Source organism: Diachasma alloeum, unplaced genomic scaffold (genome assembly GCF_001412515.2).
Source record: "Diachasma alloeum isolate Michigan unplaced genomic scaffold, Dall2.0 Dall_scaffold_00307, whole genome shotgun sequence".
Taxonomy (NCBI): domain Eukaryota; kingdom Metazoa; phylum Arthropoda; class Insecta; order Hymenoptera; family Braconidae; genus Diachasma; species Diachasma alloeum.
The window spans coordinates 436,666-453,740 of record NW_021680446.1 but is presented as its reverse complement, the minus strand read 5'-3'; the positions used below and the strand labels follow the sequence as shown (position 1 = coordinate 453,740).

Genomic DNA, 17,075 nt, shown 5'->3' with positions numbered 1-17,075 from the left:
AAAAAAAAAAAGTTAAGGATTAAGAGGGTCAAAATTTTTTACGTGGAAAAATAAAGATGTAAATAAAAATGCTGACGATTTAAATTCCGCGAAAAATGAAAAAAATTGTAAGGGTCATGAGGGCCAAAATTCCTCTAGCCCGGAAAAATTAAAGTATAAAAATTTCAATTCTGTAAAAAAAATTTGAATCCCAAGGGTCATAGGGTCAGATTTATTCTCATCTTGCATTCTCGCGACGATAAAAAAACCCTTTTCCTCATTCATAGAAAAAAATTTTCTCGCCATTTTTTTACTGCCAAACAAAGATGTCTGAATCACACTGTTATTTTTGGATAACGAAGTCTCGTATCTAACGAGTGAAAATAGTAACTACCGGGGCGTCAAAGAGGGGCGAGTGTTATATTTGGAATTGTAGACGATTTTTCAGTGCTATGTGCACCCAGTGTTTACCGGAAATCATTTAATTTTCCCAGTTTCTTGAGGTTATGTCGGTGACCCCAGACCCACTAGATTATTAAAATTGGGTAGATCGGGAAATTCTTTGACCCGTTTTGCCCCACCCGTCCGCGCGCATCGGTCGAAACGGATTGTCGCCCGGAAAAATGCTCTCGCCCGTTGGATCACCAAGAGGTGGGGCAAAACGGCTGTCCCTTATCTTTTCCTTCGATCGGAAATTTCCCCCGCCTTCCAATGCCACAATTTTCCTGCCCTCGCCTCAACAGTTCCCGTCACAATTATCTAAACATCAAGGGAAAATGATTTTGTAATGAAAATACCGTCCTTGAGACTTGTTCAAGTACAAATTTATTTTTTGCCTCCAAGAATAAATCCGTTTGTTTTGCATCGTACTTAGTTATGCGAATCATTCAAAATATACAGAGCGCATGCACCTGCACTGCACACACAATGATATTTCAATGTTGCATCTTCTATAATGTAAAGTACCTCAAAAAAAAAAATTCCTCCAATTCTCCAATCCCAGATAACTATTGGCTATTTATTAACCCTAGTTGGTCACCATATGAGAACTTGCGACTTTGGTCACCTCCGCAGGGAATCGTCGCCGTGGTATTTAGGCCCGAGCGTTGCCGAATTCACTCTATACTGTCCGGGCGCGTTTAGCGAGACTTCGGCAACGTCGCACAACGGGCAATTTAATTTAACATGGGAAAAAATTGCCCGTCTGTTAGCAATAATTTTTTTTCTTCAGGAATTGTGGATATAAATAATTTTAAAAAATATTACAATTTTCTAGACACTTGAATTGACGCATTCCAATTTTTTGGGATTTTTCCGCTCAGCCAGTCAATGGTAAGAAAAAAAAATCGACCTTCTGCGGCGGTTCCCTCCTATGGTGACCAACTAGGGTTAAGACTTCAGGCAAAAGCCCATCGAAGCCTACTAGAAAGTATACAAATAAATAAATGTACAACTTTAGTTCACACGAAAATCAATCAATCAATTAAATATAGAAATATATATCAGTAGCGAAGCGGTAAACCGGGTTAAGTCGATTTTGACTATTGTGCCAGTTTTTGACGAATATCTGGGAATCTAAAAGAGATAGAAAAATTTTTGTCATGACCTTTTTTGTAGAACCAACTGAGGGTTATAAAAAAGGTAATGAACAAAATTTTGCTATCTCTCTTAGATTCCAAGATATTTGTTAAAACAAAAATGTTGGGAGTTATTTTGTCAAAAAATGCCCAAAAGTCAAAATCGACTTACCCCGGTTTACCGCTTCGCTACTGATATAAAAAATGCCTTTCCAAAAGATTTTTTATTTGTATACTTTCTGGTAGGCTTCGATGGGCTTTCGTAGGAAGTCTTAATAAATAGCCAATAGCCCAGTGATCTCTGCATAACGGAACAAAGAAAAATCCCTCATTCTGAAACGATTGCATCGTGAATCTCTATGGCATCCACACCCACATGGTTGAATTAATTATACAGCTTTCTCACGATGGTAATTGATGCCGGAATGACTATTACCCATTAATTATAATCGTTATTGAACATTAAAGATGCGAAATAAATTCATCGGATTGGAGAGACAGAAATAATTTGTTTTTCAGTTGGAAAAATTTTGATGCTTCAATTTTTCAATTTGGGATTTATTCTCTTTTCTCAGTGGGCCGCAGGGGGGGGGGGGGGAAGAGGGGNTCCGGGAATTTTTAAAATTTTTCAAATGAAAATCGGACATTTATTTTTCGTATTATGAAACGAGAAATTGAAGGAGAAAATAAACTCGAGATTTTAATTTTCATCTCTAACAAAACGATTAATCATCTCGCCGGTGGGAAAAATTCGGTCACGGACGATAGTTAATTAAGAAAATGATAAAATACAATTGTTATGGAGTATGATAGATGGATTAATTCCGAGTAAAGGAGCATTATTCAGTATTAAACTGAAGTTGTCGTTGATTTCTTCATCCATTTGCTATTTTTTTCAAAAGCAGTAAAAATTTAAACGATAAATCACGGCTTAAGGCCATCTTTTAGGCCTGAGGAATCTCGTAATTGAATGTCAATTACGCGATTTTATCGCTGCCTCGGGGCGTTTAGCGAATTTTTATTTCGTGGGAACTTCTTGTTTCATTGGTTGAAGTGGCGCTGACTATGCAGTAGGGAAATTTGTACGTGTGTGGTCGACGATTGTTTGCTCTGCAATTGGGCACGAGTTCCTGGAGTAGGGAATTGCTCACTGGCCTCGATTTTACACTTCAAGTTGACAGGTTTTAATAATTGTGCAATTGTCATGGGAATTGAATGTTTGGTTGATGGTTTTATCGAGTTGTGGGAGGGATATTCTTCTGGTTATTCGGGAGAACATCCGTATTTTTATGTCTTTTTATTATTGATTAATCAATTTAATTAATTGAAGAAGAAGAACTTGAGAAGTTTTGTTAGAATTGAGATTTTTTATTTGATTTTTTTTTATGTTTCGAGAAATAATTATCCAAAAATTTTGGGTCAAATTTTATTGGAAAGCTTGGAAAATTTCTCATGAAGTTCATATTTTTTGATATTTTTAGTAATCAATTAATTAGAGATAATTAATTAATGAAAAAAGCACGTAGAGAAATATTTCTGAACGAAACAAAAAATTTTGGTTTTCAGTTCTTTTTCAATATTTCAATAACTAATATAATAATATTAAGTTCAAAAATTTGGCGTCAAATTTGTTTGCAAAATGCGAAAATTTTCCGACAAAATCCACATTTCCCCCATTTCCATCACCTCCTCACAACCAAAAACCAAAAAATTCCCGTCTCTAACCCCCCACCACGACAAAACACTTTTTACTTCGCAAAACTGGATCACAAATCTTCCAATGAGGGATCGAGAAATCAATCCAAGATTTATTGACTCGTTCTCACGATGCCCACACGTCTTAATCTCGAATTTTTCCTCCAATTTTTTGCCCACAAAAAAAATACGCAAACAAATAAAATGTGAAGAAAAAAAAATGGAGATTAATGCCGGCGACGCAGGCGCCTGAATATAAAATCTCCAGCGGATTGTACACTCATTGTATATATGTACGACAGTCCCCCGGATACTCGTTCGCCCACTGGGTATTCCAGTATTCAAGTTTCTTTATAGCGAATAGGAAACTACGTGTTTCTGTAATTCTTTCTCTCTCAACTCCGAACAAAGGATTGAACGAAATGAGAGTCAACAAATGCACGTATGTGTCACTTTCGATGAGTTACAGTTTTCCATATTGGGGGAGACCGATCCTATTTTTCTAATGAGTAATCAGCGCTTCATTTAGAATTTTAATCTGGCGTTGCAATTATTCACAAAGAAATGGCCCACTTTCGCGCGAAGCCCCTCGATTTCAGGATATATTTTGGAAAAATGGAATTATTTTGGGAATGAGTGATTTTAGGAGAAAATGTCAGAGAACGTTTTTTGTAGATCTGGAAATTCTACAGAAAAAATCTCTTTTGACATTTTCTCGTAAACGCACTCATCACCTCAATAAATCCCCGTCAACCTTCGATCACTCGCGCTCGGCCGCCAGCCGTCATCCGTCGCACGGCCAGCGCTGTTGCCACGTTGGCGCTCACCGCTATGCGCGCATTTCAAGCGCGGCAGTGAATATAGCAACGCTGTCGCTCGAGCGGTCCGCAGGCACTCACTCGCAGCGGGCGGCGCGGCGCCGGTTTTTCTGTTCGTTCGACGGTTTTTTTTTTTCTAGCGAAACAAATTTCCCGAGAAAAAAATGGACAACGCCAACGCTTAATAAAAGGATTGAACTAGGAACTCTAATTTTTCCAGAATTTTCAAGCGTCGAGACAAGTAATAAACAACAGACGTAGAATATTGAAAATATTCTATTCCCCAAGTTGATGATGAAAACAGTCGATTAGCATTCATTAATCATTAATCTCGCCGCAAGATGCTTGAGCGTAGAAAGCCACACACGATACTTGCTCGGGTGGTAATGGACAGAGGTTAACACCGACATTGAGATGAGGAGCAACGATAAACTTACCCTCTCCCATCTCCGTGGCACTTCATCACACTCTTGTCTTTATTTCTCACTTCTCATTACTTTACGACTCGTCCCTAATTCGGCACGTCCCGTCTAGCTTTATAATTAACCACAGCCAATCAACGGGGTTTACATTTCATTCGACAATTTTTACATCTCCGCGGGGGCACCGAGGACTATTAATCCGATGGTGTCAATTGACCATTGCAGTTGCTATTCACTTCCTTATTTTCGCGATTTCACATTTCTTCTTGGAGAAGAGGGAAAATCGCCTCGTTAACGAGGCGGGAAAATTTTTCCATTGAAAAAAAAAACTCATTATTGTCTTCGAACATTTCCAACACAATATAGTAATTCCATATGTGAAAATTTTTGGCTCTCGTCATTGAAATTTTGGGGTAGAGCAATCCCTGGAAAATCTCATGTAACGAAAAACGCAACGGAAGTTGCGCAGTCGACCACTGCGCATGGAGGGGATGCGCTGCTCACAGTCATGTGCACTCGCTGTCAATTTAAATATCTCGGTAACTATCCAGAAGTCATCGAGACATCCAGTATGACGAATGTAGGAAATTTCATAACAAATAAAATAGCGTTTAACTCACATATCTATGAATCGTAGTTCTCAGGATGCGGACGTTTGTGGATGTGAGCGCTCAACGGCGCACGCGCTCCCTCAAAATCTGAAGGTCTTGAGCCACTTTCTTAAACAAATGATAACGTCTCGAGAATTGTAAGTCGTAGAGACATGAGTAAAAAACCATTTTATTAGTCATAAAGATCCCCTGATTGTTCACGCTGCGTGTCTCGAGGACTTCTTAATGGTTGTAAACATATTTCAAGTGAGAGAGGCAAACATAATCTCAAACCATTCAATTGCAATTATCTCCGGAAGTAATTGAGCTCTCTAGCTCAATCGACATCCTCAAAATGTCGGGGATTCTCTCATCTCTAAAACAAAATCACACTCGTAGAAATCCCCCCCCCCCCCCCCCCCCCCCCCCCCCCCCCCCCCCCCCCCCCCCCCCCCCCCCCCCCGAGCTATCGCCGTAAATTCAGGAAATAAAGAACTCCATTCATAACCTCAAATCAATAAAACTGAAAAAAATCTCCTCGCCCTTTCCGGGAGTCTCAAACAAATCTCATCAATGGATTCGACAATTATTTTAATGCTCCCACACCTCTCCGGTGTTCCCATTGACACTCTGAACACAATGAGAATGAACAAAACGCGCAAATGAATGATTCGAAACGGCAAAAAACAAATCGCTTCGATTATCTTCCAAGTAGGAGTTAAATAAATTTATCCCATCCGCATAATCAACAATTTTATGTTTCTTCTAATTAACGGGAAATGAAAAAAAAAATTAATAGAAAAAAATTGATTGAAAGATGCCGACGATGTTTTGAATGTGTCAGGGACGATGGGACATTAAATGTGGTAATATCCATTTTATGAGGTGCGTTCTATGCAGAAAATTAAGTGCAGATGATAATTTGATATGGCGGGGGGGACGTCCGTAGGTATTTCTCCTACGCTTTAACGAGAATTGATGTTTCCGACGGTTAAGTGTCAAGACTTTGACGCCTGGACAGGAAATTACAGTCGTTTGTTTTGAAAATTGTGAAAATTTTCAAATGGGAAATATTCTAATGTTTGAATTTTTGAATTTTCCCGCCGGGAAACGAAAGTTCGGACCATTTCCGGTTCCGTTTGGGGGTCGAAGAACTCTCCAGGGGCAGTACTTCCCTAGATGTTTGAAATATCTAGCGGAAGGGGGGCGGTAAGGGGGGCTATGGGTAGTGAACGGAAACGAAAATTTTCTGATCTACAAGATGGTGGGGGGTAAGGGGTGGTTTTTTCAAAAATGGATTTTTGGGAAATTGGGGTTTGTTTGTGGTGGGATGAACTCCGGTGAACCGAGAAGTTGGAAGCGGCTCGTGCGCCCTGGATTGTGTTTATTGTGTTGAATCAGCGGGGAATTGATAGACGTTTGCAGTTTTAGCGACCCACTTGCCATGCGAAACCTATTGACTCGGGTATTTTAAGACATTTTATTATTTTTGTTGGAAATGGAGCAAAAATAAAAATGTTCTTTTTTTATTTCGAGACCATTCGTAATTTAATTAATAACCTGGGTGATTGTATGGCATCCCCTTCACCATCCCGATTTTTTTCATAATTTTTTCACCATTTTATACTCTGTTTAAAAATCAACACCCGCAAAGAATCACTAGAACGTAAAAAGAGGCAGATAAACGAATTATACCGCGACTTTCGCTCATAAATTTGGTGGTGAAAAAATTTGAGAAATCACCTGTTGCTTCCCCCCACCCCCTTGATTTTTTTCGTAATTTTCACGCCAGTCAGTTTTCCAATAAAAAATTAAAACCCCCCAAAACACCCTAAAATCGCAAAAAATCGAAGAAAAGAAATTGATTCATCATTTTCACTCATAAGTTCCCTCAGAAAAAAATCTCGAGTACTTCCTACCGTGTTCCCCCATGCTTATGAATTTTTTCCTAATTTTCTCACCATTTTATTCTCACTCAAAAAATTGAAGCTCAAAAAATCGCTAGGAATCCCTCGAAAAATCTGGGAAAAAAAATATTCATCGGTTTTCGCTCACAAGTCCGCTCAAGAAAAATTCTCCAATTTCGTATCACCTTCCTCCACCCTCTGGATTTTTCAGGATTTCTCTGTCATTTACTCCCCCTCGCTCCATAAACTCCTAAAAATCGTCCTGAATATTCCCATTCATTTGTTTCTGCTCACAACTCCGCTCAAAAAAATTATCAAACATGGCGCGAGGGGTTAAGAAGGGCGGCCCGACAGCCCTGCAAACGGAAGTGACGACAGACGACGAATGGCAGGAGGTTTTGACCCGCGAAGGCCTAGTAGTAGTCGACGTTTATTCGGAATGGAGTGGCCCGTGCGCGGCCATGATCTCCACGCTCAGAAAGATCAAAATGGAGGTGGGCGATATTTTGAGTTACGCAGTGGCTCGAAACGACGGTATCCAGGACCTCGAGCGGTTCCGGGGGAAGTCTGAACCCACGTGGATGTTCATTGAGAACGGAAAAATGGTGAATCTTTTTTTCGGAGCGAATTGCCCGAAATTCATAAAAGTCCTTCTCGCTGAGGTTAAACGGGTGCAGGAGGGGGAGGAGCCCAGCTGGTCACTTCCGGTGGGCGAGAGGGGACCTGAGGAAAGTGTGAAATATGCTCGGGAAGAAAAAATAAGGTATTTGGGAGTGAATTTCTGGAACTCGAAAAATCTCAGATTTTTTTCGACTTTTTAAGGTTAGAAAATATTTAATAAAGGGTTGTCTGGGGGATTCTACGGGTTAATTTATGGATTAAGAGATGGTTCAAGAGGGCCGGATTCCAGCTTCAAAATGAGGCCAGTTTAAGTTTAATCGATCAGCAATTTCTTGAGATATTTGAACTTGAGTGAAAAATTTTCTTTTTCGCTCAAAAATTAAGTTTTACTCGAAATGAATTTTCTCCGCCATTTTTGATCGTACAAGGTTCACCGACCGCTTAAAATATTGGTCGAAAAATGGGCTTTTCTAAGAGAATAAATAATTAAGCGATCGGCTTCCCTAAAAATTCAATTCATTTTCATTTCCATGAAGACAATCCCTAATGAACAAGCAACTCGCCAAGATCGAAGGGGAGAAGCGTGCGATCTACGAGGCATACCTCTACTATATGATGTGCGAGTTATCGGAGGAAACAGTGCTGATACTGTACCCATGGGTATTCCTCGACGATGCTGGCTACCCAAAAGACAAAGACAAATGTCCTCCCTACAAGGAGTTGATTTATGGTCTGCTTCCAGATCGGTTTGATGTTCTTGAGCAAAGTAGAATACAATTGACTGAGGACATGGTCAGGAATATGCTCGTAGAGACGGACATTGATATTACTGATGACTTGATCGAAGGTCACTCACAATTTTCTGTGTTCTCTTAATTTTTTTGAGGTTATGTTTTTTAAAAAAATCGACGATTGGAATCAGTGATGGCTGTTGTATAGTCGAGGACATTGCCGCTTCCAAACATTGGTCATAAGTCCATTTTGCCCCGTTAAATCCGCAGTTATTGAAAATTTGCGATTTCTTATAAAATTTTTGTGTTTTTAATTACGCGGAAACTAGAGAAGATCGGGGAAATTATGACCAGAGGATGGAATCCGGAATTTTCCGGGTGATATGATGGCGTCGAAAAAAATCCAATTTTTGTTCTCTTTGCATGAAAAAACGTAGAAAAACTGTTTTTGGGGGTTAAGGCCTGGTGGAGAATAAGATTCTGGCCATGCGGCTCAAGGCCCGCCCCCCACCTTCGGATTGGCCCGTTCCGTATCCATTCAAATGCCCCGAGGACGATAAGAAGTGTCCGATGAGGGCGATCAACGATGTGGAGAATTTTCTGGCGCTTATTCTCGAGGAGCAACCCTCTGGTGATAACAAGGAGGGTGAGGAGGCTCTGAGCTACGTCGAGAGGCATAAATGCGCGGTTAGCCGGAATGAGGGGGAGGAGGACGAAGAGGAGGAGGAGGGGAGAGAAGTGGTGTATCCTGCTGTTTTCTACCCCCCACAAGTAATTAAAATATTTCAACAAAGTAATTCATGATTTTTTTTAAACCTCACTTTACGGCTTCTCAGGGGGGATTAAATTCCATTTTACGGCCTAGGCCGTAAAATTTATTTTATGGTCATGGATGACAATTTCAATTAATTCGAATTATTTTTCTAAAGTCCGTGAAATATGCGTCTCTTCACATCTTTGCGGAAGGGATTATTTTACATATGCCCTGTGAGGCTGTAAAATCCCATTTTAGTGCCTAGGCTGAAAAATTCACCTTTTTCCACGTCAAGAAAAATCTAGTGAATCATTAGTTTTCTCGGCTTCTTCGTCAGTCTAGGAATAAAGTTCACGTATTCAAGACACTATTCTCGGCTTCCCTCGAGAAATCTCATCCTTATGAAGAGAATTAAAATCGTCTTCCATGACCATAAAATAAATTTTATGGCCTAGGCTGTAAGATTTATTTTATGGTTATGGATGACGATTTTAATCAATTCGAATTATTCTTCTAAAGTCCATGAAATAGGCGTCTCTTTACATCTTTGCGGAAGGGATTATTTTACACATGTCCTATGAGGCTCTAAAATCCCATTTTAGTGCCTAGGCCGAAAAATTCAACTTTTTGCGCGTCAAAAAAATTCAGGTAAATCAGTAGTTTCCTCCGCTTCTTCTTCAGGCTAGGAATAAAGTTCACGTATTCAAGACACTGTTCTCGGCTTACCTGGAGAAATCTCATCCTTATGAAGAGCCAGTGAAGCTCGCACCCCTGTGTGCATTCAAATTCGACTCCAGTCAGACAAAAATCGTTTTGGATTCTTACAATCAGTTTCTGGAGGTTATAGAGAAGTTCGGGGTGTTTGAGTTCAATGACTGGAGGGCGAGGCGAATAGCGTCAGCACCCGAGGATTTTATTGATAAGGTTCAGCGATAAAATTGATTATTCATTTATTACGATTTAGTTGAAATTGGTCTTTCTTTTTATTGTGATATTGTGATATCAGATTCAAACAAAAACTGGAAACGAGATGTTCTTATTCGTCATCCGTCGAGTCGACGAAGACACTTTCCTAGCATTCGCGGGAAGTAATCCTCTCGAGATCGAAGAGGACGAGGAAAAAGTCAATGAGATCTTGGATTTCTTCTTCCCTGAGGGCGCTCACGACTATAATCCTGATTTAGTTCACGTTGATGACACTTACGATGAGTATTTCGACGCGAGGGAAGAGGAAGAGGATTATTATGATGAGGAATTCATGGAGAATCATAAATTTTCCATTTATTGATCACTTGTCAACACGAAATTGAAAATAATGTGAAGAAATTTTTCTCCAAAAATTTTCAAAATTTCTTAATGAAAAAAAAACTATGAATTTTCATTTTTCATGTTGGAAGAGATTATTCTGATCTTCAGGGGGTAAGAACTGAATCGAAAGAAATCTCTACTTTTTTTTTTACCAAAAATGGAATTTTTAAAAAATTTTATAATTACAAAAATAAATTTTTTGTTGAAAAAAAAAAATTCTAAAGTTCCAAAAATAGTTCTTTTTCCGCAAATTCTGAACATCTCCACTCACGTCTAGAATGGTATTACGCAAAGAATTGCACAATAACTCTCATGATGCAAAAAGCAGAAGACAAATAAACAAACGGTGAGACACGAGTGAAAAAGAGTGAGCGAGACTGACTAGCATCAATCACACTGTTACATTCCACCTTTGTCTTGAAATTTTTTTCCACATTTTAGTCCTTCACTTCCCCCCCTCGCCACCTTTATTAATCGACCATTTTACCACATGAGGCCGTGGAACAAGGTCACGTTGAGATTCCAGACGAGATAATTCTTCATTTTCATTATAAATAATACAAAACTGCGTGAACATAAACAACAAGCTGAAAACAAAATGCAACGTATTTAAAAAATGAGAGAAATGACATTCTCAACTTTATAAAAAGTCTTCTCGCGAGAGCGGCGAAATCAAAGAGCTAGAGAATTTTTTCATCGTGTTGAGAAAAAATGAGGCATTTTGTTCTATGAAATGTACTTGAAACGAATGTACCTGTTCCAAATGGGCTTGACTTCAATCTACTTTACGAAAATCTATTCGCTCAAAGTGTACTTGATGCAAATCTATCTGTTCAAAATGTACTTGATGCAGATGTACTTGACGCAAATCTACTTCTCCCAAATATACTTCGCTTGAATCTACTCGTCCCAAATGTACCTGAAGCAAAGCCATTTGCTCCAGTTGTACTTGGCACTAATCTATTTCTCCCAAACGCAGTTGACTTCAATGTGCTTTAAGTAAATCTATTCGCTCAAAGTGTACTTGATGTTAATCTATCTGTTCAAAATGTACTTGATGAAGACGAACTAATCGCAAGGGTACCTGATGCAGATGTACTTGACGCAAATCTCCTTCTCCCAAATGTACTTCGCTTGAATCTACTTGTCCCAAACGTACTTGAAGCAAAGCCATTTGCTCCAATTGTACTTGGCACTAATCTATTTCTCCCAAATGCAGTTGACTTCAATGTGCTTTAAGTAAATCTATTCGCTCAAAGTGTACTTGATGCAAATCTACCTGTCCCAAACATACTTGATGCAAAACTATTTGTTGCAAGGGTACTTGACGCAGATGTACTTGGCAAAAATCTACTCGTCTCAATGTACTTTCTCCGAATGTACTTGGTGTGAATCTACTTCGTGTATATTTAATTGGTGCAAATCTACTTGTCCCAAATATGCTTGGCTGACAGCTATTCTTTCCAAATGTACTCGATGTGAATCTACTTCGCGTAGTACTTTATGCGAATCTACCTCTTCGAACGTACTTGGCACAGATCTACTTCTCCCAGATGGCGTTGATTTCAATGTCCTTTGCGGAAATCTATTCGCTCAAAATAAGAAATTATTCGGCGCAAATGTACTCCACGCAGCTGTACTTGATGCGAATCTACCAGTCCCAAATATACTTGATGCAAATCTATTCGTCTCACATGTACTTGCGGTCAATCTCCTCATTCCAAATGCAATCTAGTTAATTCTACCGCTTTCATCAGGCCGACAGTAACAAAAAGTGCACTTTTCTGACAAGTGTCAATTATATCATCAGGTGATAAAGTATTATCTGACGAATGTGACTTTAATAATCACATGAGGTAGATAGTACTTTTATCGCCGTGTGGCATACAATATTTTATGTCACCGGGTCCGAACATCGCGATCTAACCGCGCGACGCGACGTTAGAATCGCGGTTTATCGGGCCAAGGGTCATAAAGAGCTATTTTGGCCGTGGGCTGCATAAAATTTCATGTCGTAAGACCCAAAAACCATCGAATCGCGGTTTATCGCGTCTCCTAATAAAAAAAATTCTTCTGACACTTTGAATTCTTTTTCTGGGTTGGAAGGTCACGGTTTGGGTCAATGGGATGTTGCCCAGGGGGAGGTGGGAGAAGCGACTCGGGGGAGTACAGTAGTGGGGATGTATAACTGCAGTCAGGGACTACGCGAGCGCTCAGTCGCTCAGTTGTTGCGCGTCTGGCGCATCGAAGCGTTCAAATGTGCTAAAAATAGAGTACGGAATCGCGTGAAACGGGTACTCCTGTTTATTTATTCCTGCGCGTACTTGTTTGTTTGATAAGTGCATCCGGGAATTCCGAGTGCTTGTGAAGGACACGGGGCCCAGTGGCGGGGCGGATACTTCGTGAATGCTTGGGGTTTCAGGATTCAGGAAAGTCGTTTAGTGAAGAGGAGAGAGTTCTTTTCGTTCTCTTGGGGGTTCATTCGAATACTGGTTACACGTGATGATGGTGGTCAACAAGGTCATCATGTCCACGTACAATCCTACACCGAGGAGGAATTTTTTCTCTGGGCTGCATGCGGAGGTAATTAGCAATTAAATTTTTTTATGTGGCGAGAGGGGAGAATTTTTTTTCAGAGGGGGTGGGTGGTTTTTTTGAACCCCAGGTAGAAATTTTTTTTTACGAAAAAGTTGCAAAAATTCCAAAAAAAAACTTTGCAAAAAAAATGTCAAATTCTTTGCAAAAAAATGAGAAATGTAAAAACTTTTTTTTTCAATTTTTATCGAGAAATCGAAAAATTTTCATGTTTTGTAAGGTCGTTTTGACCTCCAAAAATGGAGGAAAAAATTTGTTTCAAAATTTTTTTGGTTGAAACACTGAAAACAAGAATTTCGATTTTTTTCTTCAATATTCTGTGGGGTCACTGTGACTCTCAAAAATAAAGATTTCTTTTTCAATTTTTTGAGTTCAAAGTTGCAATTTTGGGAAATATTTCGTGGGGGTCTAGATGACCTCAAAAAACATGGACCTAGTCAGCACAGAATGTATTTAAAAAATACTGAAGTGTTATTTTTACGAAAGTTCTTCCGACTTGACACAACAATCCTCTCAATCTTATTTTCACTTTTTCGCGTTAAACAAATTCCTGAAACCGCTGGCGCACCGCCAGGTCTTATTCTCGCTGTATTTTTTAAATTTTCTTTTTCGTGACCAGAGGTATCAGGGGACGGGGATAGGTGCAAAGTGCGTGCCAATTGATTTCTCTGAAGCGTAAGCCATTCTGAGTGCGGGAAAAACTAGATTTTCTGAGAATTTTTTATGTTTATTTTGGTTTTTCATGACGAGGATGATATGAGATAATAATTTTTAGGAACTCAATTCTCAAAAGCAAATTTTTTTTTTTTTTCGGCCATCAATGGTCTATTTATCGCCCATTAAAGATCTAGAGAAAAAATTTTGTGACGGAAGAAAAAATGATTTTTTTTTGTTTTCGTTGATAGAGACATTTAATGTGCAAACATTTCACCTCTTGTCCTCGAAATTTCGAGGTAGAGAAATCCCTGAAAAATGTCATGTAACAAAAAACCCAACGGAAGTTGCGCAGTCGACCATTGCGCACGGACACGCTGCTCACACCCTCTCGAGCGAAGATGCTCTCGCTGTCGCTACAATGATCCACTGTCAATTTAAATATCTCGATAACCATTGAGAAGTCATCGAGACATCCAGTGTGACGAATGTAGGGAATTTCAAAACAAATAAAATGGCTTTCTACTCACATATCTACGAATCGTAGATCTCAGGATGTGGACGCTTGTGGATGTGAGCGCCGCACGGCGCACGCGCGCTCTCAGAAACTAGAGGTCTTGAGCGACTCACTTAAACCAATGATAACGTCTCGAGAATTGCGAGTCGTAGAGACACAATAAAAAAACCATTGAAAAATCCCTTGACTTGATTTTTTTTGGAAATAAAATGCATCGTGTTTTGAATTTTGGTTTTTGCGGCAAGTCACGTGTGGAAAATCATCCGCTAATTGAAACCGTGACGCAGGGCATATATTACCCTGGATGAATTCCATATTGCCCCGTTATCGCTTCGGCACTCGAAAATCTAGGTCCAGAGACTTTATTAATAGTCAGCACTATGGAACTAGGAAGAGTTCGAGGCGCTTGAGTAATTATAATTGCAGACGGAAAAGTCGTTTGGAATATTCGATAGATTAATCGTGAAGATACTAATATAGTCAACAGAATCATTATCAATGTTCCTTAACCTATTTTACAAAATGATTATGAATTTCTCTTAATCTGTTTTCCTTTGTCCAATCGTCACCGAAAGAATTACAACAAAGGTCATGAAATCACTATAAAATTCTCTGTAATAACTCCCTAAATTATTTCCATTCTTCTAATCGCTTTTTGAGAAGAAAAAATAGTGAAATTTACAGTGACAAAATCTAAAATTGTTATTCTTTCATAAATTAGGGCAAATAATTACTGAATAATTGACAAAATTATCTCAATTTTGTCCACTTTTCCAAATGTTTCCAAGATTACGTCGACATTTCGAATATGCAATAATGAAAAAAAACGGCGTAAGACCGGATGTCTTCAATCCCCGGTTCGCGCACGAGTCTGGCACACGCGCTCTTTTAATTTCGTCGTGTGTGACCCCTTCTGATGGATCAATTGGATCACAGCAACCACCGGAAACTGCTCAATTTCTCTCAAAATAAAAAAAAATAACCCCTCAATTCTTCGCATTTTTCTGTAGTGAAAAAAACCACCCCCCGAACTTCCTTCCCTTCCCCCACAGGTACCGGGGCAAAACGGGGTCAATGATAGTGTTTCGTATCGGAAATTTTTCGAGTCTTCGAAAGGAAAAAAAATCGTCGAATTGTGAACGCTCGTTATCGAGATATCGCCCGGTTTGTGAACAGCCGAGTAAAAAACTTTCCGCTGAAATCGCGAAATTAATTGAATCATTAACGGTATTTTGTTGCGCTGCTACTGAGATAGTACGAGAAAGCTCTCACTTACGTAATTGTCCGAGTGCAGGGCCGCAGTCGTATTTATTGTGTCCGCTTGCGACATGAGTTGCCGAAATCTCTGTAGAACAATTAAATTGTGATGGTGATTGTGAAAATTTCGTTGGGCCCTTGTAAGGGTCAGACTCTGTAATACTCCTGTGTGATGTATTTCCCATTCATTTCAATGAAACTCCATCATCTCGATGCACTTTACATCACTCATCTCCAAGTCTTCTCCCCCCAAGGAAGAAAAATCCCAAAGTAATTCAATAAAAATCAGAAAATCCGTCTTATCTGAAATTACCCTCTCATCCGGGATCTAATCTCGTCACACACTCTTGAGGTCTCGTAATGGGCGCACGCGATGTGAAGAAAAAACAAGAGTGAATAACTAATGTTTGATGGTTAACTTGATCGTTAGACACGAGAGAATGAGACAAAGTGAATCAAAGGCTGCCGACTTGCACTTAAAACTGATACATACAAACATGACTTTTTTTCATTCAACTGTTCCCCTTACTTCTTGACACTTGCGTCGACACGAGGTCAACACGTCTAGCGTGGAATCTCGGTTAGATATGGAGACGGCTTCGTAAACAATAACGAGCAAATTCTTTTGTGAATTAGGATTATGTTCAGCGATCCATATCTCCGGGAATTACTGTCGGAAATGCAGTTATGAGTAGCGAATTTCGTGGGGAATTTCATGAACCTCAATGTGAAATAAAAATTTTTCAAATCAGATGGATAATTAGTGGTAGATCTGATAAAACGTAATCGCAATGTTTTCGGAGATTTTTTCGCTTCTGCAAAATTTTTGGAATTTTTTTATCACTTGTGGTCTAGGGGATTCCAGGGGGGAAATCTAAGTATGACCAAGGGATTTTATTGGGAATTTTATAAGCTTTAAAATGACGGGTTGGGAATGGAAATCGGACCAATCGTTTTTGAGATATGCAATAAAAGGTGAAGACAGTTTTATGGAGTTTGAGTGGAAAAGTCTATTTTCATGTTTTTTGCTCTGATTGGTTATCTAAGATGGTGATGGCAGGGATTGGATTTCTGCTGATGTGATTTTCTGATGGATTTCATGCACTTTAAAATGACATGTGATAAATAGGAAACGGATCAACCGTGCCTGTTTAATCTTCAAAAGAGTAAATCCTTCCGTCAGCCAAGCCTCTCGAAATCGATGAATAATTGCGGGATATCGATCGATAATCGATAGATATCGATCCCTCACCTGTTGAAACGATAGAAAACTATCCCCACAACCTCTTTCCCCGGAATATCCGCGAAAAGTGAAACTTATCCGCTTTCTCGCTTCAAAATATCAACAAAACCCCTTGCAAAAAGGTCATTATAATCACTTCAAAAAGATTCCAATCATCTCAGGCGTCACTAATTATCCAACGTCAGTTATTCCCCACGAAGGAATCCACAATTACTCCACATCTATAAATAGTCTCAATGATTAACAACTTTCTCCCGGTATTTATCGACTCCGGAAACCAAGAAAAAAATTATTACGCGCGTCCTTGCACTTCCTGTCTGCCTCTTCGCCCTCCCTCCTCTTCTTTGAGACATCCAATGAATCACGTTCTCATTCATCCGGTCGTTCATTCATCCAACCCCCCCCCC

General features: G+C 39.5%; 2 protein-coding genes across 3 annotated transcripts in view; both read left to right on the top strand.

The window, feature by feature from the left end:
* The first annotated feature begins 7,350 nt into the window (after window positions 1-7,350).
* LOC107039716 lies at window positions 7,351-10,382 on the top strand. Its single transcript, XM_015259476.2, has 5 exons — window positions 7,351-7,751; window positions 8,146-8,456; window positions 8,801-9,111; window positions 9,776-10,018; window positions 10,101-10,382. The coding sequence occupies exons 1-5, from the start codon at window positions 7,450-7,452 to the stop codon at window positions 10,380-10,382; spliced, it is 1,449 nt and encodes a 482-aa protein (XP_015114962.1). The 5' UTR covers window positions 7,351-7,449.
* A 2,264-nt stretch (window positions 10,383-12,646) lies between these two features.
* Window positions 12,647-17,075, top strand: part of LOC107039805 (sterile alpha and TIR motif-containing protein 1) — a 27,615-nt gene continuing 23,186 nt past the window's right edge. For both annotated transcript variants that reach the window (XR_001460979.1, XM_015259617.1), the window contains exon 1: window positions 12,647-12,985. Coding sequence is in view for 1 of the 2 variants with exons in the window: in XM_015259617.1 (XP_015115103.1) it covers window positions 12,905-12,985 (81 nt within the window). In the remaining variant the exon portion in view is untranslated. The remainder of the gene's footprint in view (window positions 12,986-17,075) is intronic.

Bases quoted from the DNA above. Each gene is read 5' to 3' on its own strand.
- LOC107039716 (XM_015259476.2), top strand. From the start codon at position 7,450: ATGATCTCCACGCTCAGAAAGATCAAAATGGAGGTGGGCGATATTTTG. The intron at 7,752-8,145 runs GTATTTGGGAGT...ATTTCCATGAAG, and splicing joins GCTCGGGAAGAAAAAATAAG to ACAATCCCTAATGAACAAGC. The intron at 9,112-9,775 runs GTAATTAAAATA...CTTCTTCTTCAG, and splicing joins CTGTTTTCTACCCCCCACAA to GCTAGGAATAAAGTTCACGT.